This window comes from Tachypleus tridentatus, chromosome 1 (genome assembly GCF_004210375.1).
Source record: "Tachypleus tridentatus isolate NWPU-2018 chromosome 1, ASM421037v1, whole genome shotgun sequence".
NCBI classification, from domain to species: domain Eukaryota; kingdom Metazoa; phylum Arthropoda; class Merostomata; order Xiphosura; family Limulidae; genus Tachypleus; species Tachypleus tridentatus.
The window spans coordinates 38,018,024-38,042,992 of NC_134825.1; the positions used below are offsets into that span (position 1 = coordinate 38,018,024).

General features: G+C 31.5%; 1 protein-coding gene across 3 annotated transcripts in view; it reads left to right on the forward strand.

Annotated features, from left to right (window-relative positions):
• Positions 1 to 24,969, forward strand: part of LOC143246344 (uncharacterized) — a 169,977-nt gene that overhangs the window by 127,771 nt on the left and 17,237 nt on the right. For 2 of the 3 annotated variants that reach the window (XM_076492910.1, XM_076492920.1), the window contains 8 exons: positions 13,024 to 13,141; positions 15,155 to 15,226; positions 15,775 to 15,900; positions 18,091 to 18,162; positions 18,495 to 18,603; positions 19,088 to 19,239; positions 20,733 to 20,900; positions 22,437 to 22,698. In XM_076492910.1, coding sequence (XP_076349025.1) covers positions 13,043 to 13,141; positions 15,155 to 15,226; positions 15,775 to 15,900; positions 18,091 to 18,162; positions 18,495 to 18,603; positions 19,088 to 19,239; positions 20,733 to 20,900; positions 22,437 to 22,698 — 1,060 coding nt within the window. In that variant the 5' untranslated portion in view covers positions 13,024 to 13,042. Of the gene's footprint in view, positions 1 to 13,023; positions 13,142 to 15,154; positions 15,245 to 15,774; positions 15,901 to 18,090; positions 18,163 to 18,494; positions 18,604 to 19,087; positions 19,240 to 20,732; positions 20,901 to 22,436; positions 22,699 to 24,969 lie in introns of all 3 variants that reach the window. The other variant, XM_076492928.1, reaches the window with a different exon arrangement.

Genomic DNA, 24,969 nt, shown 5'->3' on the forward strand with positions numbered 1-24,969 from the left:
CCAGAGAGAGTTTAAGAATATTGTTGGTCTGCTACAGTCAGTATACTATAAATCTTGGAGACTATAACTGAAATAAACGCTTATTTATCGGAAAACTACAGATATTTTACCAGAGACGTTTATAAATTTCGAATATTACGAACCGTATAATTTCAGACGTTAGATATATATCTTCCTCTGTGAGAAGTAAGCTTGTAAACCGCGTTAGACCAAACAAGAATAGAGCTAATTATATTCTATATATCAATACTTGTATTTGTTTTGAATTTTGCGCAAACCTACTCGAGGGCTATCTGCGCTAGCCGTCCCTAATTTAGCAGTGTAAGACTAGAGGGAAGGCAGCTAGTCATCACCACCCACCGCCAACTCTTGGGCTACTCTTTTACCAACGAATAGTGGGATTGACCGTCACATTATAACGCCCCACGGCTGAAAAGGCGAGCATGTTTGGTGTGATGGGTACGTGAACTCGGGACCCTCAGATTACGAGTCGCATGCCTTAACCCACTTGGCCATGCCGGGCCACACCACGTGTAATAACCGTTATTCTAAATTGTATTGTTGTTTGTATATTGAAATATACATTTGTGTTATAATAGAAAATTGTGTTTATCAATCTTGTTGGCAAATATAATAAATTTGATACTTATTAACATTTAATTAACTTGAATTAAAATGTCCAGTTATTTGAAATCGTAGAACGTAACGTACATAACACAATAAATCGGAGACTCGTCCGAGATAAATTATAATATGTAACAGTATATTTATTTCATTATTGAGCTGTGATACTATGCATACATGTGAATTTATTGTTGGTAAAAAGCAGTATGTGCTCTAAAATGCTTCTTAAAATCATGCGAAGAATGTTAGAAGCTGAGCTTGAAGACCTTTTTAGTACATGTAAGTACTTTGTGGGCTTGATTTCTTCAAGAATTAGCGTGCAGGGAAATTGGTCAAAGGATCCAAGGTTTGAAACGCGATTGTGCTGAACACTTTCTTCAGTTTTAACTGTTGGCGCATTATAAAACTGACAGACAATCATGTTATTCAATTTAAAACAAAAACAAATCGCTTGTACCAAGGGGTTATGGTGTCTGGCTACCTCACCCATACAATCCTCCTCTGATCAACACAAAATTAAGAACTGCTATACATTACTCCTCAGGGACTCTGACTTGATCGTTCAGCCAACATGAGAATACGATATTTTCCAGGTTAAAAATTCCAATTAATTTGTGATATTCATAATTCTATGAATTGAGAGTGTAATTTAATACATAATTCAAGTAATTACCATCATCTTATTTAAAATGTTACTTCGTCTTCCTAATTTCAGAATAATTCTAATTTCTATATTACACAAAGTAATTGAATTTGAAATTCACGATTCAAATCTCGTAATCAATTTCAAATAACCTCATCTTCTTAAGTTCTCAAGTTTGGTTTGTTTGTTGCCTAGAATTTTCAAGCAAAGCTATACATTGACTATCTGCATATATCCGTCCCTAATTTTAAAATAGCGTACTAAATGGAAGGCAACTGGTCAACAGTACCCATTACCACCTCTTGGACTAATCTTGTCTTACCAAACAGAGAGATTTGATCGTCAACGGGACAAGAACAACCACTTCTCGCATTCACAGGTTTGGATTACACTGATATTCATTCATATTTTTATATCTTCTAAAAAGTTGGTCCTTATGTATTTTCTTCCAAAATATATTAATCGTTTATAATTCGCCGTTCTACTGTTTTCCGTGACACGTGTATGTTAAACGTTGAGTAACAACCATCATTCGGGCGTGAACCAATAAATAAACAAAGTGGGCGTTCATTTCTTGTCAACATTTGAGATGTCACACGTGGCAAGAATATAAATTCTGTATATTTTATTCTATCGAGTAACGGTTCTGGAATACGGAAGCAGCTGATAGAACGTAGTGCATATGTAGGTAGAGAGAGAAAGAAAGAAGGAAATAGAAGGAATGGAAAGGTACTAATAAGGACATGGACAAAGTGGCGAGTAGTCTGGCTTACTTTTTACTTTACCTGAAAGTGGCATTATATTTATAAAACTGGAATACTGTGTAAGCTTTGGTATTGACAAACTACAACAGAGGTAAGTATCATCTGGTACGTTGTATAGGAAAACAGTTTTAAAGGCAATATACTGTACACAGCATAAAATATTGTACTGCGGTTTAATATTTTCAGTATATTTACTATGCTGTTAAATTATAATTTTTTTTTTTTTTTTAAATCACGGGTATTGGAGAGTGCGCGTTTACTTACCGGAATTGTCCAGCATGGCCAGGTGGTTAGGACGCTCGACTGGTAATCTGAGGGTCACGGGTTCGAATCCTCGTCACACCAAATATGCTCGCCCTTTAAGCCATGGGGGCGTTACAATGTGTAGGTTAATCCTACTATGCGTTGATAAAAGAGTAGCCCAAGCGTTGGCGGTGGATGGTGTTAACTAGATGGCTTTCCTCTAATCTATCACTGCTAAATTAGGGACAGTTAGGGTAGATAACCCTCGTGTAACTTTGCGCGAAATTCAAACCAAACCAAGAGTCTATAAATGCGTATTTCATCTGATCATAACATGATTGTTTTTAAATGGTGTTACTAAGAGTTACAAGTATTATTATAGTGATGACAGTCGCGGTATAGTAACCCCTGGTTTGGCACTGACCAACTGCAAATGTTCATCTCATTAACCCCTCTGCTAGTGAATTATAACACAGTTTTCTGTTTAAACAAAAATATGTATCAGATAAAAATCACCAAAGGGCTTGAAACTATAATAAAATTTAACTCTACAAATGACCAGAATTCTAATGGAGTCTCTATGAAGTGAATAATTTTGGCATCATGTTTGTAGTTGATATTTACCATTGTCTACTTCATATTATTTTTATTCCACCATGAGAACCAATAAACAGATGTTTATAATATCTTTTCACACCAACAGTGTTAACGAATGCTGAGCCAACGACGAAATAATATAATTAATTACGTTTTTATCAATTGATTTACTTCAGTAAGATTTATAAAGGCGAGAAATAAACTAATGTTTCTGATTTAACAATCTCTTTTCTTCTATAATGTATGATAAATACAGATTGGATGTAATGTACCTTACAGAAGAACAAAGACTTAAAATAAAACTAGAAACAAGCAAGTTTATATGCTATATATGAAGCTTTATGATGAAATCATTTCGCATATAAAGTTCAATTTATAAAAAAATTCATGCAAATATAATAAATTATTTCTCTTTTTTAGATAACTATGTTTTTATTCCTGTATAGTGTTTCTTTTAGTTTTTAATATAAAATTGTAAACCTATATCGTTCGAATTAGATCAATTTTACAATTAGGTTACAACCTTAAACTTTTATGAATATTTTTGACATTTTTGTCATTATTTTTTACCATATTATTTTCCATGCGGTGAAATCTTTAGAAATGAAAAGCTTATGTTCCGTTACGTACTTTCCCTTCCTTTGTATTAAGAATTTAAAAGTGATTATTTCGCATAAAGTGGCGAATAAATTATAATTTAATGGTCTTGTGACCTTCAACGTCACAGCAAAATTTTGGGAGGTATTTTCAACTATGCCTATTAAATGTTTAATGAGCTGCCAAGAGGACTACGGGCGTGAACACAAAAATAGTTAAATGCATATCAGTGTAAAATAAAGACTGAATGTATGTTCAAAATAAGGATCTCACGTAAGTTATACCAAGAAGTGTTTTCTATTCGAAGGGTGTGATCGTCTAGAAACATGTAAAACAGTACATTCATGCCTGAAAAATGTGAGGAGGTAACCAAACAAACGTTTGCGAATATATGTTACTTCTTGTTATTCTTCATATGATAAATTAAAAACAACAACATATATATATATATATATATATATATATATATATATACTGCTAATGAAAGTAACATTAAAGAAAGAATAGAAGAGTGTAACAGTCTGTTTGCAGAACACATAATACTAGCAGTTTGCTTCAAGTAGTGTAGCAATAGCACTGAAGTGACATGTTAATTGAACACAGGTTCGTCGATTCAGGCTAGAAACCAGACGTGCACATTAACTTAGAAGGGCAGAAGCTCGCAAATATGTTTTCAGTTCGTGAAGAAACGACTAGTGTCCACTTTTATCGAGTTGCAATTTTAATAGTATTATTGCCTTGAGATACGGACATGGCTGGTTCTCTCGGTCTCTGTTTTGTTTATTCAAGGCTTTATTGATAATGAAGACTTGTTCAATCTCCTCTACAGTATAATAGAAGAAAGAAGAACCTAACATTGATTTTTGTTATGATGCAGAGACGTAATAAGAAAAAGACACTTTTTTTCTCTCTCATCGTGCCATCAGTAAAAAATCTTTTTGCTACTTGCATTTTCAAGGAGATTTATGAGAAGTAAAAGAACAAAGTCATGCTTCTGAACCTATAGCATGTTTAGACCCGCCTCACGATCCTTAAAGTCATGGGTGTGAGAAGACGGACGAATAATGATAACACTTATCCCATTGTTGTGAGCACGTTTCCAGCAAAAAACACATCATATTTTTAGTTAAGCTAATTGCCTAATCTTTCATCGACGTGAGCTAACAAATAAAATAGTTCATAAGAAATGTCAGTGACGTTCTTTGGCTATACGTTTATTGCCTTTTCTCATGTGTATGCACAACCAGGGATAATACTAACATATTAAAATCTACTTTGACGTAGGTAATGATAAGAGGAACCTTTAAATACAGTTTATTACATGATGACCAGCTGTCTGACTTTTGGCGTTCTTTTAGCTAAATAAACTTGATAATAACTACAATTCACTTAAATCTAGATTACACTGTCACTACACTGTTGTACAAATCAAGATATATATACATATAATACTGCATTATTGTATCAGCTAATCACTCTGAAAGACTAAATTACTAAATAAATCAAGGCAACGTAAACCTCAAAGTTATCTGGAGAAGTATTATATACTCACATTTTCATAATATTAGGAACTGTATAGTTCTCACTTTGTTATGGTTATTTGTGTATTAATTATTTTAGATTACTGTGGATGTAATGATATTTGTCAGTTTTACAGCTTTTACAAGCCTGTTTGTGTGTGTGTGTGTGCGCGTTTCTTTTTACTGTATTGATAGGTCTTTAACGTTCAGCTCATGTCTCTGATGTCAAATACTACCAAGAAGTTGTTGAAAGTAATTTTTACTTCCGGATGGAACATAAACGGATATGTTTGATTACCATACTTAACGTGTCTGTTTTACAAAGTGATTTCGTGAATACAGTGTATAATCCTAGAATGTAAACAGAAGAAAACATTTAAGTGTTTTATCGTTTTTGTATATATGTATGCATGTATATAATACAGTTAGTAAGGTACTGACAATATATACTATCACGAAATCCAATGACAAGTTACTATGATGTTTCAGTCCCTTAAAATAATAAATACACTTCATATTTATATCTGCAACTCATACATACATTTATGCTGAGTTTTACTTTTTTAATGTAACATGTTTCAATCAAACTAAAACAGCAACTAAATGTAACTTAAGTTAACTAAATTACTAACGTCCAGTATTCACCAGGGCAAAAATATAACCGCATTTATAATAGAAAGAGATGAGCATGTTTTTGTGTAAGTGCAAAACTTTACAATAAACAAATATTCATCATTATAATTCTTCAATCTTACTGTCTAGGGGCTAAAGAATAAGCAAGTTGAATGAACGAAACTATGAGAAATGTTATCACTTGTATTACCCTTATTATTACCTATTTTTACTTAAAATATAACCCCTTTTCACGTTTTTCTTTATTTATATGTTGTTCTTTTTATTCTTCTAGCAAAATATCTATCACTTTTCAACAGGTCTTTCATTCTGCTGTGAAAAAACAACAAAAAAATACCATTAACATTCGCTCTCCCCTCGGCTGTTATGATATACTGTGATTGACAGATAATGGTAACAATAAATAAATTTTTGTAACAAACTAATTTCCTTTTTTTTCTTTTTTAGTTTTTCACTCATGGGCGGGTCTGATTAGCTACTTTACTACTTGTGTGTGGTTGTTATATGAAAACAGCTTTTAACCATTACAACGTTAACTGCAGGTCTGAAAATTTGATTGATCTATAGATGTCCTTATTTCAAAGGCGTGGTTTCACTGTTTTTTGTTGTTTCCATTTGTTTGTTCTTGTTGAAATGGTTAGGCGGGTAGTTTGCATTAATTAAACTTATATTAATCAAAACCAATAATATCAAAAACACAGGATCATAATCTTATAGGTATCTACGTAAATACAGTGGTACTGTTTCTTGTATGTCCATGTAACTTCTTCACAAGAAATGGATCTTCACTAAAATTAGTATGGGAGTCCATGCGAGGTACACACAGATTTTCAGTTTTACAGTTTTTATGGGCGTTTTCACGTGTGTTTTTTTTTTGTCACCGCTTCGCCCCCTGTTTGTGAATCTTCACTAAATTTGGCGTGAAAATTTGATGGGTCCGTTCGGAGATCATGCAGAATTGTGGTTTTCTGTTTTGTGGTTTTTATGGACGTTTTCAGGTTTTTTATTACTACTTCGCCTTCTGTTGTTGGATCTTCACCAAATTTGGCGTGGAGGTTTGTTAGTTCCATTTGTAAATACGTGGGGAATTGTGGTTGCACTTTTTGTGTATTGAACTTTTTATGAGCATTTTTGCTGTTTTTGGTTTTTTTTACCATTACCTATAAGGGAAGTAACACAGGTAACCTTTTATTAAACGTGAATTTATGTAACTTCTGGGGACGGGTGCTCCAGCTACTGATGAATAGAAGTAAAAATATATTACCATCTCAGCTTGATATGTATAACAAGATGCAAACCTCTTGAAAATTGTGTGGAACCACGTCATCTTTTTATTATAAAGTCACGTTAACCTTTGCTGATCCATAACAAATGTATTCGAAATCTTCGTTTTGAAATTTTACACAAAAACATAATGCTTTGCAGTTGTGTTTTATTTAGAATTGAAATTATTTGTGTGTGTTTGTGTGTTAGCAGAGATATTTTATAGAATCTGAAATGAAATGAATTATTATCTATTTATTTATAAGGAAAAAATAATTATGTTAAAAACTCATTCAAACACTGTATTTCTCAAAGCTTACATATCGAAATGTATGAACTTGCCACATGATTACGCTAGAGAAAAGAAGAGGTTTATTAACTTATTTTCTCGTTTATTTATAAATAAATAAATAACAGTTTAGTTTGATAAGCTCTTCCTACGAATTAAATAAATTATGTTTACAAAAGCATTCTTTTATCATATACAGGGTGTTCGGAAAGTCACTGTGCAGTTTTGTAATCATATTTTATTCAGTCTATTACAAGCCAGTAACTGATAGCGGTGTTTAGAAACAAAATAAGAAGAATCCAAGCCTGTATTGATGCCAACGGGGGTCACTTTCAACATTGTTCATAATTGTCATTCATATTTACCTCCTGTATTCTATATTGAAACATGTCTGTTAATAAATATATAAGTGCACAGTGACTTTCCGAACACCCTGTACTTACACCCCTCTACGACATATTTAAAAATTCAACCATTGATCAGGTAGTTACACCCCTCTAAGACATATTTAAAAATCAATCTTTGATCAGATACTTATACCCCTCCACGGCTAGATGGTTGAAAAACATGTTAGATTTTTAAAACATTCGGTAAAGTATTTTGCGAAGTTGCTCATAAGCCTGCCCTTATTTTGTTATGCAAGACTGTGCGTGAAAGTCATTATTCTGTTGTCTATTTCAGACTGGTTTTACAGTGATTATTAACAAACAGGTAAACCCTAAAGAAGACATTTAGTACACAATGTGTTTTCTTGCGTAGTTACTCTATACCAGAAGATAATGAGAAAGCTTTGTTCTTGTCTCTTTAAATCTCCGAACTGTTCAGATGGCAAGAGGTGAAATCAGGTAGTTACATAAACAACATCTTGTCATGATGTTTTTTACACATTTTCACACTCTAGGTCAGGTATAATAATATAATTTTTGCCACTTTTCTTTCCTATTCTTCACACTGATAGAATGACTTTATTCTCCCATTAATTTGCTACAGTGAGCATATTATGGTGTTTGTGTAAGTAACTCTTCGGAATATTACAGCAATTTTAGTTCATTAAGAATAGTTAATTCAAAACACAAAAATTAAGCAAAAAAATCTAGATTTAAAACCTCTTGATGTTAAAAAACCCCAATAATAAGCTGCAACTTTTCCTTCTGCGTCTCATAATCTGAAACTTAATTGCCGTTAGACAAATTTTTGTAATTAATTTAGAATATTATCTTAAAAGAGTTACGTATCACAAGCTACAAAGAAAAACCCTCTGTATGTGTAGATATAGAACAGAAGTAGCAAGTTTCTAATTTTCTTATTTTTTTTCCCAAGAGTTTTGAAATCAAATTTCGCTTTACATTTTGTAAACGGTCGCAAAAACAATATTTTGTACTTGTATATAGATTTATAAAACAGTTATATTCAGGCCAGACATGACCACGTGGTTAAGTCTGAGGGTCGCGGGTTCGAATCCCCGTTACACCAAACATGCTCGCCCTTTCAGTCGTGGGGCGATATAATGTGATAATCAATCCCACTATTCGTTGGTAAAAGAGTAGCCTAAGAGTTGACGGTGGGTGGTGATGACTGGCTGCCTTCCCTCTAGTCTTGCACTGCCAAATTATGGACGGCTAGCTATTAAAACCTTGAGTAAAGACCTGTAAGTATGTTGAGGTTAAGCCTTAACTTGAATGCAGATAAAAGTTGTAATGTTTGTTTGTTTGTTTTTGAATTTCGCACAAAGATACATGAGGGCTATCTTAGGTACATCAGAGAAGTGCAAATCAGAAAACTACATGGTGGTTTCTGATGAGATGGGAGTAACCCACAAGTAACATGAAAGGCCGCGGGGAGTAAACCGAGTAACGTGTTTGTATAGGTGGATGAGTTACGTTATTAAACAGGAAACACATTATATACTGCACATGGTGCATGGCTGATCCGAGTAAGTTGACTAGCATACGTTAAGTAGTAACAAAGCGTTTCCTTAACAGTGTTCATGTTTGTCAGTAATATTGTTATAAGAAAAGTAAATCCACATTTTTATATTATCGAATTTCTTTACCATCGTACTTGAAAAACCTTCATTTTTATAGGTTTCTTGCCTTCAAGGAATGTACTCAACTTCCAACGAATGGAAGTTTCGAAGTTTAGTGAAGTGTTGGGCTTTTGGTAAGGAGAACTGGGATTGTTAGGAAGTTAGATATTGTGGCGATGTGGATATCCTACAGCTATTTTCTTCAAAATAAATATCCCAAACAATATTCTAGATAGGTAGCAAAGTACTGAAGTAAGTTTTCAAGACATACCAGTGTAACAAGTCTAAGAAAAATATTGTTACTCTTCTAAAATACGTTACCCTTGCCTTAATAATTACAAATAATTCAGAAATAACGTCTGTATTTGCTCTTTGTTTAAAGAGCTTTGTAGTTATTGGTCTAGTTATTTAAATATCTGTCTGCAGTTTTAATCGTCATCATATATTAATGTTTTATATGATGTATATATTAATGTTTTATATGATGTATATATTAATGCTTTATATGGTGTATTAGTTTGAACGCCTTCTTTCTTTTTTTTTTTCCTGAGCAATATTCAAAGTTCGTCAGAAGCAAACCTTACATCATTCTCCTATGTAAATACACGTAGGACTAAACTTCACTTTCTAAACCAAACATCCTAGCACGTAGGAGTAAACTTATTCATTCGCACTTTCGACGTCTACGTATTGTATCACCATGCAAATGAGAAACAAGTTAGCACATACCTTTCACCAGGAGGATTCTCTGACTGTAAGCTAGGCTGTCCATGTACTTTGTTAAAATATTGTCTCTTATTCCACACTGACAAACATATTCTACCTTTTCTCTCCAAGAATTGTTACGTTATTGAATCGTTCTGTTTTTCTTTTACAGTGCTTGTAATCCCTTGTTCTTTGTCTGTCTTTTATTCTTTTCTTCTGCATCATTGTTGTCACATCTTTCCAAATTATTTCTACATTTCAATATCACGTTTGGGTTTCTCGTCGGGTATCTAATTATGTCAACTAATTACGTTATATTCTTCCACGGTTGTTGTTTTTTGTCGTTTCTTCAATGGTTTATCATTCTTTTGTGTTGTATCTCTTTGTTTATTCTCTCATTAACTTTTACGCTTTTCAGACCGTTTCCTTTCTTTACACTTCTTCTGGCGTATTACTTTTAACACTTTTTACAACAACTTGTTCTCTCAATAAGTAGTTTTCTATTATTTCCATTTATTTTGTTTTTGCATTTCTTGTCTGTTCTATTGAATTTTAATTTGTCATTAGCTTCATAATACTTCAAAACTATTGTATTTTGTTAGGTAAATAATATGAATTATTTTAGTTCAAGCTAGGTATATTGTTAATTTTGAACTAGAACTATATATATGTGTGTGTGTGCATATATTTTATCTTTTCTTACCACATTTAAAACATTTCACGTAGAAAATATCTCTTGAAGATTTTCTATGAAATTCTGGTGAAGTTAGTTTATTGTGTGGTTTACTAGCAAACATTTATTAAGACATGAGAAACAAAACTTACGATATGAAATTAAGTACAAGAAAAAGTTAATAAAACTTGAATAAAAAATAATGTTTAGATAGTTGTTATAACACCGACACTAATATTTTTTATAGTGAATTAATATAAAAGATAAAATAGTTAATTGCAATATAAAGTTGATCAACAGGGAATTACATTGGGTTTAATGCTTTGGGAGTAGCTTCAAAACAGATCGATATAGCATACGAAACAAGCTACAATGTCGACAGTTTGGCTGGTCTGTGATAGCGTCGTAAGGTAGAGATTGGTGTGTTTTATACAGAACTGTTGGTTTGCTACATGGAGTCATCTGAGATGTAACTAAACTTCAACTTAAAAGTATAGTTTACAATACTAATTGACATTGCTGCTTAAAAAAAATACATAGAATTTTGTTTTTAAGACTGTTACGCACATACAAGCAGGTGTTGTTATGTCTAATTGACTTATCACATTAAGGATTTGTTTTGTTTATTTGTTTTAATTATTGCGCAAAGCTACACAAGGGCTATCTGCGCTAGCCGTTCCTAATTTAGCAGTGTAAGACTAGAGAGAAGGCAGCTAGTCATCACCACTCACCGCCAACGAATAGTGGGATTGACCATAACATTATAACGCTCCCACGGCTGAAAGGGCGAGCATGTTTGGTGCGACGGGGATTTGAACCTGCGACCCTCAGATTACGAGTCGAACGACTTAACTCACCTAAACATGCAGGGCCACCACATTAAGGAATGACGAATTGAAACAAACAAAATGGAGAGAAGTTTCACTACATATTTTTTAATGAATGAAATATAATAAGTTCTCTTTTTCTTTTCTAGTGGGCCTGGCATAGCCTAGCGCGTAAGGCGTGCGACTCGTAATCCGAGGGTCGCGAGTTCGAATCCCCATCACACCAAACATGCTCCTTTTCAGCCGTGAGAACGTTATAATGTGACGGTCAAACCTACTCTTCGTTGGTAGAAGAGTAGCCCAAGAGTTGGCGGTGGGTGGTGATGACTAGCTGCCTTCCCTCTAGTCTTACACTGCTAAATTAGGGACGGCTAGCACAGATAGCCCTCGAGTAGCTTTGTGCGAAATTCCAAAACAAACAAACAAACAATCTTTTCTAGTAATGAATACCAAGCAATTCTCAAATATTAATATTCGTGATTAAAAATAATGCCAGCATACTTTCAGTGTGCATGAAGGAAAAATAATAGAATCATTAATTAATTTTTTTCAAAGTTTAAGCTTTTCAAAAAAAGGGTTATTTGATGAGGAAACAAATCAGACGAAAGTAAAATGTTGTTTATACACCATGAAATGTTTTTTATTTTGCTTAAGGAAAAAGCTGTACAGAAAAAACATTTTTAAAGGCGTCAGTGAAAGGAAAGAAGTAAACTATTTGGTTTGTTTCCTACAAAATCTATCAGTCGTATTCACTAACTAAAGAAGCTACTTGACTAAAAATAGTTCAGAGGCTCTAAACAATTAGAAACTTGGTTTTCCGTGTACTTGTAAATCAAGAATGATTTTTGAAACTTTCCACTTAAACATTTAAGTTAGTTCTGTATATTTGTAAATCTACTATTTTCGTATGAATGTATAGATTAGTTTTCTGTACTTGTATAAACCTATTTTTTTCACTTTCTATATACCCTTGAACCAACAACGTAAGTTTTTAAGCTCTCGTTTTTATTCATGTATATGCATACTAGTTGGCCTTTTGTTTATTTTATAACATAATAATTAGCCTACTATTTATTTATAAATCCAAGGTAGTTGTCTGTGAACTTACAATTTAAGTTTCTGTGTGTGAATTTCAATTTGTTGGATATTATGCAAAACCACTTAACGGTAATCTGAACTAATCTTTCGCAATTTAGGTGTGCATGTCAGTCTCACCTTTATTTGATAAAGATTAACCAAAAAGTTGGCAATGAATGTAACTTTATAACACTCCTAGAGATCTCAAATAAACTTGTGTTAATAGTAGTGGTTGTTGTGGTGGTGCTTTCTTTCACATTCTTTGTGGGTGTTTTGTACACCAAGTGTGTGCTTGTTCTTGCTTCTGCAGTTGTTAAAGGCACGAAAATTAAAGACGTTTTTATTCATAGCTGTTGTTTTGAATTACCATAACATATTAACATGTTATTCATAGTTTTTTTTTTTTTTTTATTTGACAAAGTATATAGTTTATTGGTTGCAGAAGGTTTGATCTACTTATGATTACATAAAACTCTCTCAGAAGTTGTTTAAACAGACTGTCGTGTGTTATGTTTACACGACACATTTCCTTCTACTTCCAGATGTAGGAATTGGGTGGTCATGAAGGCAGTTGCCATGGAAACAGCAGATGACAGCAGTATCCAGACTAGTGAGGGCATTGTGAATGTGCGTGTTTTTGTTCCGGAGCTTCATCTCGAGGTATACTTGTTTGTGATATGTTTGCATGTTTTTTTTTTCTTTATGTTGCCATGACGATGTACTGTATGTGCGTAAGTGCGTGTTACATGCACAATTTAGTTTAACTTTTCAAACTTACAATTTCTATGGAAGCAATTCGTTTTCTCATTGATTTATTTTGCTGTGTAAATATATCTCTCCTATTGCTTCATGCTTTAAAAATATGCTCAAATAATCTAAGTTAATCAGATTTTCGCATTTGTATGATCAAATCCCGTTTTCAAGACAAGGTGGATTTTAAAAAAATTAGTTATATTTTTATACGCTCCATGAGAAAAACAAGTATGAATTATTTAGTCCAGTCTTCACTTGTTTCGGGTTGTAAATCCGACTGAAAAACAAGCAATACATCTAAGTTTTTAGTGGAGATCCGTGACAAAATATTTGAAATGATAAAAACTCATAAGTTGGTTGGACGTATAGAAGTAGAAAGTCTATTTGTGAATTAAACTTCACTTCATTAATATAATACTTTTATACATTTTTATATGTGCAAGGAGAACTTGTGACACAAGGTGTAATGAATAATGACATGAGGGACGTTAAGTAAATATCATAACTACTTATACATACTCCAACTTCTCTTCATTCACTCGTATATTTTCTTCTCTTTTGTTGTGAATCGTTTCTTCTCTCCGTAAATAGACACTTCCCTTTACTTATGTACATGTATACTCTCGTCCCTTTTGTAAGTGCGCGCTTCCTTACTTGACTCTCTCCTATTTCTATGAACATAGCATGCATTTGTTTCTCTTGCTTTAAACTGCCACCTACTGAGAACCTTGTGCAACAGTGGTTGAATAACACTGAAAACCTGGATCAATGATAGATACTAGAGAACATTCACATTACTTCGGTGTGAATAGGGAGAAATGGGAAAACGTGGGATGTTTAGATATACATATCCGTATGTGAATATAAACAGAGAGAAGCCTGAATGGAACATTTGTGTTCACGACATCTAATTTTGTAAGTAATGAATGTACGGTAACCAGGACCTCCTTTGTTTGTTGAACTCTAAAGTGAGTTTGAGAGAAAAATCAACTAAACAATGTCGCTGAAGCTGTTTGATTGACATAACCTTTAAACAAGTTTTGCTTTGAAATAGAAAGTAAAAAGAGTATGAGTTATGCAGCGTAGAGAGGCCTTTTTCGAGAAAAAATTGTGATGCAAAGTGTGTGAATGTTTTAGAGAAATTTGTTAGAAAATAATGATGTCTAGGGATGAGGTTATATTACTGATTGTTTAATTCGAGTATAATTAAAAAAAAACTGTTAAGCTAATAACACCTTTATTGTTTGTAATTCTGCTTTGTTAAGATATATAAATTAATTTGCTCAGTATACCAGTAGTCGTAAATGTCGAGTAACTTAATCTATTCATTTATATCTAAATATTTTCAACATAACGTTATTGTTTTGTGTGTTTTGGGTTTATTCTTTATATTAGTCCATTTTGGAAGCGTAATATTTTTAAATTTGTAAGCGGAATGAAGGTAATTATATATTCCACAGCCAAACAAAGAAAAATATTTTTGTCTAAAGGTCTTAGTTGTGCTGTTAGTAATGTCTTTCAGTACTAATGATGTAATAGAATAATTTAAAGCTCGTGGAGTACAAAAACAAAAGTGAAACTTTTGAAGGTGAACAAAGTGCTTGAGAATGAATGCACCATAATGTTTTTAACTGCGTCATATTGTGTAATTCAACTTGTATTTTTCGGAACTTTATATTCGTATCATATATTATTCATTACTATATTTTCTTTTTCACGTTTTTATCAGTGCTAAAGTTACTAACACCATAAAAATGTGTGCTAACAGGTATTTTTTGAGTGTATACAAAGTAACTTGGTTAAAAAAGACAAAGAACTGTAATATAGTAGTTAAACGGTGAAAAAATTAAAAACCCAGTATAGTTTATATACATAAATAAAAAAAAAAGAAAAACACATACGTCTCCACTTATTTTTCAGAAGTGTTTTCAGTTTCATCAAGACGGCTTGGTGTGGGATGTGAAACAACAAATTCTGTCTTCTCTTCCGAAAGTGAGTAACCTTTAGTGTGTAAGTCTTGAGTTCTGTTCTTTTCTATCGCTAGTTGTAGAGAATTTTGTTTTAACCTTTGCTATCAAAGTTTACTTAATTTCAGATTAATTTCGAAATTAATATATTTTACATTTGTGTACTGCAAACAAAAATAAAATGTAGTACCCGTATTTTACTAACTTAATAAAGAACGTACATGTTATCGTCATATTCATTTTAATCATAAATGATATAAAGTGATCAAAGACTAATAAAAATTTCGAAATCTATCCCATGCTTTCTTTTTGTAAAATCAAATATCTCTCTATATGTTTGCCAATCTACTACCACAAAAGCAGCACAGAGTTTCTCAATATTAATGATAATCTGCCATTTAAAAAAAACAACTGCAATGTTTAGTGCTTTTAAATTAAAAGGCAGGTCTCTATTTAAAGAACAAATATTTGGTAATTTCAATATTATGAACAAGAATATAACTTCATAAGTTTAATAGTAGTCCGATATTAATTATGCAACGTATTTAGAATCTTCCTCTGATATTTTCTCAGGACCTGAACGATAGTGTTAACTATGGTTTGTTTATGTTACCAAAAAACGGGAAAGCAGGAAAATTTCTCGATGAGGAGAGGCTACTAACGGAATATCCACTAATTGATACTGTGGGTTATCTTGAAGTAAGTTTATTAACTAACAACCTTTTTTTTTGTTAATTTTAAATGTATATTGCTAAAGACAGTAAGAACTCCAACTTAAGCTTGACCTACATAGATGCATTACGCAGAAAACTAGTTCTTCTGATGTATATTGATATGAAAACCTTAAGGTTAAAAATAATGTGAGGTTTAAATATTGTTATACACTCTTGTAATAGGTGTAATACTGATGGGCTCGGCATGGCCTGGTGGTTAGGACGTTCGACTCGTAATCTGAGGGTCGCGGGATCGAACCCTCGTCACACCAAACATACTCGCCCTTTCAGCTGTGGGGGTGTCATAAGTGACGGTGAATTCCACTATTCCAAGAGTTGATGGTGGGTGGTGATGATTGACTGCCTTCCTTCTAGTTTGTCACTTCCAAATTAGGGACGGCTAGCGCAGATAGCCATAATGTAGCTTTGCGCGAAATTCAAGAAATAAACAAACAGCACTAATATCTTATGATGAGATTAATTAATCATAATAATACTTCATCAGTTTAGAAAAGGAGTTTACAATATAAAAATTGTTTTTTCTAACAAATGGCTTATGTAAGTAGTATTTTGACAACAAGAGAATTTGTTGTATCCCAACTGCCTTAATGATCTCTGTAACACACGAAACGCGTCGTCGATAATAGATATATGGAGGACGTCGTGGTGGGTAAAATACTAATATATATTCTTCTTCTTGAAAAATAATAAAACTGAATAAAGAACGAAGTGTTGAAAAATATAATAAACGTAATACTAAGGTTGTAAGATAGGTATAAATGAAAATATTTGAATTTTTTTCTACTTTTCCCCATGTATTTTATTTTTGATGGGTGTATTTGACTGTGTATTTACAGGTTTGTATTTTAGCAATACTTTTATGGTAGTTTATTTGCGTAAATGTTGTAATAATTTTCGTAATACACAACAAACACCCATTAATATCATTTTACAGACTAGCGTTAGCGTTTTTAACGTTAGCAAATCACTACTTCTAATTATTTCAGTGGCTGCTTTATGCAATTTTCTTCCGTAAACTCTTTTTGTATTTGAGATCTAATGATGATTTTCGAGTATATAAACAAAATTTCCTTAAATTAGCGACTCCGATTGCAATAGAATGTTGTTGTTTTTGTTTTTTTCTGTCGGTGAGTTAAACGAATAAAAGCGTTATTTAAAGGCAAATAAATCAAATTAAAACACTAGCCTAATGAAGTGGGAGGATAAATTGGATTTTGTAGATTCTCCACAAGAGAATAATGTTGACTCAGATTTACAGATAAAAGCCACTACTGACTCAAATAGAAAAGCAACAAAGGGTTTAATACATCATTAAAAAGTTGTCAGCCTTGAAGGTAATGTTCCTTATAATGTGTTATTACAGTGTTATATAGCTGAATAACAAATATAACTCGGTATTTGTGAAATCAGGCTTATAATGTTAATGTTATTTTTTTACTTTATTTTAGTGTATAATCGTGCATGTATTCCTTTAAAAATTATTAACAATACATTCAAGACATTTCACTATATTCACATATACATGAGCTGTTGGTTGAGATATTTTACGTATTTAGGAATAGTAATCCGAAAAATAGCTAAAATCCGTAAATTAAAATATTTTATATTGAGGTAGTACCTTTTGTATATTTACATATTTATACTCTGCTTACTTTCAGCTGAAGTACGAACAAACTTATTAAATAATAAACCTTAGTGATTCGTCGTTCTCTATCAGAAATATAAACTTTGTGTTTTCAAGAGGACGACTGTTGTAATATTTTGTCAGTAATTTAAACTAACTTTGTAAAATGATCAACAGTGCTGGTTTGTTTTTCACTGTACTTTAAACGCTATGTTTAGAAGATGATGGAAAGTGTTGACTTCTGTTTGTAACTCAGTTTTCCTCCTTATAAAATTATTGACAGTGATGGTTTGTTTATTTTTAATTAGAATATAAAGACCGTGTTTACAAGGTGATGGGCAGTGATGACTTTTGTATTTAATTTAATCCTTCTGTTTATAAAAAGATGAACACCGATAGTTTGCTTGTTTTTAGCTGCGATATTAACACCATGATTACAAGATCATGGGTAGTGATGACTTTTGTATTTATTTTCATCCTTCTGTTTATAAAATGATCAATAGCGATAATTTGTTGTTTTTATGTTTCTAGCTTCGATATAAACGTCGTGTTTCCATGATGATGAACACTGATGACAAGCAAAATAAACAACTACATACACGGGTAAAAAATATATTGTTTATTTAATGTTTAGAATAGCATGTATCGTGTTTTTGAACTGTTAAAATATTATAGTTAGTAGTTTATTTTTTACAATTTTTTTATCGGTTTCTTTATTATATATATAAATTTTATTACATTCTGTTGTAGACGGTTCTAGGGAATTAGTCTAATATTATGCAACAGTATATATTTGTAACGTCTAGTTATGTGTTGTTTTTTTCTGAAAGTTTTCCAGTGAATATAAATTAACCTTTTCTTTTTTCACATTTTATAAGCTGTAATGTTATTGCTATTGTAATGCTCAACAAAACTGCTGGTATATTTGTTTCCAGGCAAATTTTCGTCGAATGATTGACCATGTAACTAATGGAAATGTTGACAAAGTAAGCAAGCTATGTGCTAAAGGGTTAGATCCTAATTTTCATTGCCCAGAAAGCGGTGGTAAGTAATTTTAATTATATAATTAGTAAAATACTAACTTAATTCAAGTGCTATAGAAGACGTTGTGTAGCTCATAGTTAAATTGACATTGTTGAATATACTTTCACATACGAAATTACTGCCAAATTAACTGAAATATTTTTCATGAAGAGTAATGAGCTGGGCAAAGAATAGAAATTGTAGTTGTTAGTTTGTTTTATTTAAAATATAATCTTGTTTTGCAATAGATATTAAATTTATAGTTTAAATATATAGTTTTATAAACGGTTACAAAAAATTTTACCACACCATAAAACACGTCTGCATTTCAAAAATTAAAATATGATGATAATTGGGAATATTTTAATACCTCAATAATTTCAGCTATTTGCTATGCAAGAGCTATTATTTTTCAAGAATTGTATAATTTGATTTAAAAAAATTCAACTGCAACTTCTGAGTGATTTTCATTGCTCTGGTAAATTAGTGATGTTTCTGTTTCAAGAGTCTCCATTGATGCTGGCTACTGCACTTCCTCAACCAGCTGCTATGATAATGGAACTTGTCAATGGTGGGGCTCATTTAGATTTCAGAATGAAAGATGGAAGAACAGCACTTCATCGTGCAGTAGAGAGAGACAATTATGAGGCCTTAAAGGTTATCATAAGATTCACTTTTCAATAACTGTTTTTCTTGTTTACCTTGATATTTTGCTCAGGAATAATTAGAAAAATATTTCTTTTAGTGATTTGTAAATTATCTTGTAATTGTCTTCAATATCTCTAGATTAATTTCTATTAACTTCTAATCAGAGTTAAGCTATGTACAATACTAGACTCAGAGGTACAGCTTTGAGAATTTATGAATTCTTATCAGTATTAGCTTAACTGGTATACTGTGATATTTGCTATAGGTTCAGTTTTATATATTCATAGTTGTGAAGGGAATGAGTATTTAAGGTTACCATGCTTTCCAACTGTATCTAAGGGTAATTGACATGTTTTAACACTTTTGGTTTTATAAATTGCAGTATGAGTTACATTATCTGAGATTGGTTAATAAATTTCATATCAGAGCAAGCAAAAAACTGAATTTTGAGCAATATAAATTATATTGTATAAGTATCATTAGTTGGATACAATGTTAATAAGCTATGATTACCTTTATTATATTTTATTAATTATTTCTGGAAATTTAATAAAAATATAACAGTTTTAATTGTTTTATCTCTTCAGTAAGTGTTTATTAAAAGAGCTCAATCTAATGTAAAACTGAAATCTGAGGTGTTGGTAGTATTTAAAAGTTAAAAGGATTGATGCCACTGGATACAGCATATTGAAACTAAGTAAGGCTGTAGTATAAGAAAGTTTGATAATCTCAAAAAAAGGATTCATTGAATTTTTTTTGTTTTCCTATTCAATTTTCTTGCTGATCCTAAATTTAAAGACACACCATGTAAAATCCTGTATATTTTCTTTGATTAAAAATTAGACAAAATACCAAATATTCACTGACATTTAAGATAAAATACACATATCTGCAAGTAAGATACATGTTACATTTTGTTGTAAAATAATAACATTGCATAATGCAGAACAGTACTAAAAGTGTACTATTTGTACTATCAATTATTTTTTTCCTAATAGTACTACAAGTCTTTAATAAGTACATGTTATTCTTCATTTTAAAAAGTGTATCAGATGCTGATATTTATTTCCCTTATTTTGGCAAGGATTATTTATTATTGATCAATAATGTTAGCAAAATGTGTAAATATAGCTTATATATATATATATTATTAAACAGTGTAGCCAGGTTTATCACTTAGTGGGATAGAAAACATTAAGGGGGGCCAACAATTTAAAAAGCTGAAATTTATCTAAATTTTTTAATAAAATGATCATTAAATCAAATCAAATGTAATAATGTTTATAGAAGCTTTATTTATATGTATTAGATGATACAAGTTGAGTTTATTATTTATAAAAGCTGAAAAACAATATGTGATTAATATGCCTAGATTTTTTTTAGGGTGGACCCCTCTTGGCTCCTTTGGTTACACTTCTGTTAAACAAGTAATTTTTTGCATTAAAATATGCATTTATGAAATATAGAAACTAAAGTAATATATTAATATTCTTTATTGATAGAACTTGCTTGACCTTGGAGCATCACCCAATTATAAAGATAATCGGGGTTTGACTGCTCTTTACTTCAGTGTCTTATATGGCCGTAATGCAAAGCTGACAGAGATTTTGTTACGTGATCATGCCAATTTTGGAATAGCTGATCACCAAGGATGGCAAGAAGTTCACCAGGTTTGGATTTGATTGGATTGTAAAATGTTTATTTATTATTTAGAAATAATTCACACATATTATTTTGTTTTTCAAGAAACGTAGAAAAACAGTCTTTGTCTGTTTTAATGTACCTAGAATTAAATTAGCCTTCTTTATTTTTTGCAGAAATGTATTGAACATTAATTGACTTTTCCTTTTTTTATTAAATTAGAAACCAGCAAAATAAATTTTAGTTTACTTTATAAAAAAGAGGAATATTAATACTGTTTAGTTAAAAGCCAAATATTATAAAGCAAAGTATTAGACAAGTTGTGCATTACTGTGACTGTATTAAAAGATGTTTTTAAAGATTAATATACACTGAAAGTTGTACTAGTTTTTTAATAATAAGATCATTAAGTGGAATACCTTTGTCTTGTCCCAGGTTCCTACCGAATTTAGTCTATATTTTATAATGTTTTTTTAAGATCTCATCTATAATATAGAACTTCATTGTTAAATACACACAACTGTTTCAATTTCAGTGTAGTATGAGTGTTGAATTTGGTTATTTTCAGGTTTGTTTATGTAAATGTGTGATTTGTATGTTGTGTAGTTCAGTTGTCATAAATTGGCAACTGTTGTATTATTGCATCATGTTACTAGAACATTCTAAGTTTTTCTTGAGTATTATTACATAATATCTCATAGTGTGTGGAAAGTTTCATGTCTCAGTTGGACTCCTTATAAATATGTGTCCTAATTGTGGCTGAAACTAAGATAAAGTTAGTGAGAAATATAATCTAATAGATCTATACTGTGTGCTTGTAAGTTTAGTTGTAAAGAGCATGTAGTGGTGTTTGTTTTTTAAGTGCAATTTTTACAGATTGCAATGTAACAACAAGGTAGAAAAGAACAATTTGTCTTATCAATTGTTTCCAAAAGTAATTGGACAAACCTGTGTAAATCTTTAAGGGAAAAAAGGCAGTTATTTAAAGTTCTAGATACAGCTGTAGTAAACAACAGTGTAACATAAATGAAATTATCACAGACTGCATTATAACAACAGAGAAGAGGAGAATAATTATTATTAAACTGTGTTCTAAAGTAACTGAACAAGACTGTGTAGACTTTGATGAAAAAAGGACAGTTATTTAAAGCTCTGGATACAATTGTGATAACCAACTGTATAACAAACATTTATATATTTGTTTGACTTGTTTTAATATATTATTTGAAAACTGTGTACTGTTTGATTGTTGATAAAATCTATAACGAACAAGCCACAGACACTTACTGTAAAGAATCTGGCACACATATACTTACAAAACCTGATATTCATAGATCAATCACCCTCCTCAGTGCATAGTCTTTTTATAATTTTTCTTGCTTAGAATTCCTGATTTAAAAAAAAATCCATTAATATAAATGTCCAGTTTGTAACATACATATATATACTTTATATCATATTTACTGTATAGTTTTAAGAACTTTAAATTTGTATAGATAATATTACGTTTTTTCTCAGGTAAACTACAAAACATTTTGTATGAAGTGACCATTTTTCCCTTTCAGGCTTGCAAACATGGATTAGTTCAGCATCTAGAACATCTCTTGTTTTATGGAGCAGACATAAATTCTCGCAATGCCAGTGGCAACACTCCTCTCCACGTGTGTGCAGTGAATGACAAAGAAAGTTGTGCTCGAGTTCTGCTCTTCCGAGGTGCTGATAAAAATGCTTTGAACTATGCTAACCAAAGTCCATACCAGGTAGCAGTGATAGCAGGAAACCATCATATGGCTAAAATAATACAAAACCACAGGCCTGAAGATGTGGGTAAGAGTTACAAAGTCAATTCATATTAATATCTAAAATACAGTTTATGAATTAAACATTTTCTTTGGCAGTATTGTTGTGAAAAATTGTGAAAGTACAATTGCAGGAAGTTGTATAGAGTTCATTATTTGCTATGTAAAATATGATCATTTAAGTTGATGAATTTTTTAACGGTGTTGTTGGAAATTGTGTAACGTGATGTTATGTACCATAATACCATTCAAGTGATCAGCAAGTTATAGTATTACTCTTCATCATTTATTTTATTTTGTACATATATAATAATATTTTAAACTTAAGCTTATAACTGTTATTGGCAATACACATTTTACATATAACAGTAAAAGAAACATCAAAGGAAGTATCTTATACATTTTGTAACATATTACCAAACTTTCAACAACCTGAAATACACATAGCATTGTAGAGCTACAGATAAGCCAAGGAAAGAACTTTTAATCAGTTCATTTTCTTGTAATTTCTTATCTTTTTATTCTTTCCAAAACCTTCACATACAACTTCCTTTTATATAGTTTTTTTAAAGTTACAGTAATCCTCACTTCTGCTTTTCCCACATACCACAATCTAGGTGCAAGGTACAATGATTAAAATCTTGTTGATATTGGTTCCAATAAAAATTTTTTTTATTAAAATCAGGGATGGAAACTGAATTGAATTTGAATCAGTAAACTGATAAAACTGATACTTTTTCATGAACTGAAATCAGAAGAAAAAAAATCAAATTGAAAAACTTTTAAAAATTTAAATTTGAATCTGAATCAATAAAAAATATCGATTTATATTTTAGTTTTTCACAGGAAACTTTTGAATATCTAACTTTTCATTGGTAAATGATCATTCACTGCACATTGTTATTCCCTCCATAAACCCAAATGCTCAGGTCAGACTGGGCCTTTCATTTATGTTTGGGTATCCATTATATCATCCATATCTCTTTTTCCTTATGTTCTTATTGACCTCATTAACACCCTCCCCCTTAATCTGTCCTACTGGATTAAACCTCTTAAGGGAATAATATTCTTACAAAAATTTGTTTGGTTTCCTTTGTTGTAAGTTCTAAATTCCTTGATGAGGCTGCTGTTGCCTGGAGAGTGACTATTGACTGTATGTGTAGGTGTGACAACATCGAACAAAATTGAGAAGGAAGTGGCACCTTTGAACCATTTTGGGGATTATAAGAATGGCCAGTTGCTTGCCTTTCCAAATCATAGACCCATATAAAATTACAATTTGACCTCATTATATAAGGTTTGTCAACACAATCAAAGAGTTTTAAAAGGAACTTGCTAATTAGAAAAGGAAGAAGTACTATCATGTTTTCCCATGAGTGAATACTCAGTTACTTTCCTTTTGACCAAATTCAAATAGCTCTGAATCTGGTAAATGTTTGTGATTCAACCATATATCATTCTAGATTGTTCTTATTTGCTATATTTGGTATCTTGCATTAATCAACTTGTTATTAATGTGAATAATTTTTATAACATCCAAAGAACAAGATGAAACATTATATGGAGAAAAAAGAAAATGTCCTAGTAATGGGGCATAATTAAAACCCAGATCCAGCTTTAAATGCAATATATTTCACTATAGGCTATTGATGGAATTATGAACTTTTAGTATGTTATAAATAATTGTCTACTGTATAGATGTGAGAAGCTGTGAAGTCACATGAAAGGTATTTCTTGAGATATTAAGCTCAGACACAACTCAGATGCAGTTCAGTAACTAAATAATACCTTTGAAGAGCATGATCTCCTAAAACTCGGATGCAATATTGTTGGATGCAGTGGATGATAAACAACACTTTAGACAATTAAGTGTGATGTGGGATTCTTTTTAATGATGTATGTTTGTTAGTTATCATAATGTAAATTAGTTCAGATGAACCACTTTTTGAGTAAAATTGAAGGGGTAAAACACACACACACTGTTTATATACATATACGTACATACATACATATATATACACACTGCTGGCCAAAATCTTAAGGCCAGTGAACATAAAGAAAAAAATATGCAATTGTTAGACTCAACCATTTATTTGAGTAGAGCTTTCAAAGATGAAAATAAGAAAAGGGAAAATAAAAACACTTTTTTAGCATTTAATAGGGAAAATGTAAACACTATGAAATTAGCCTAAATAATAGCTGGTCAAAAGTTTAAGACCATACCAAAAAGAAGTCCTAAACAGGGTAGGAAAGACCCAACAAATTTATATCATGATATAAATTAGTTCAGATGAATCAC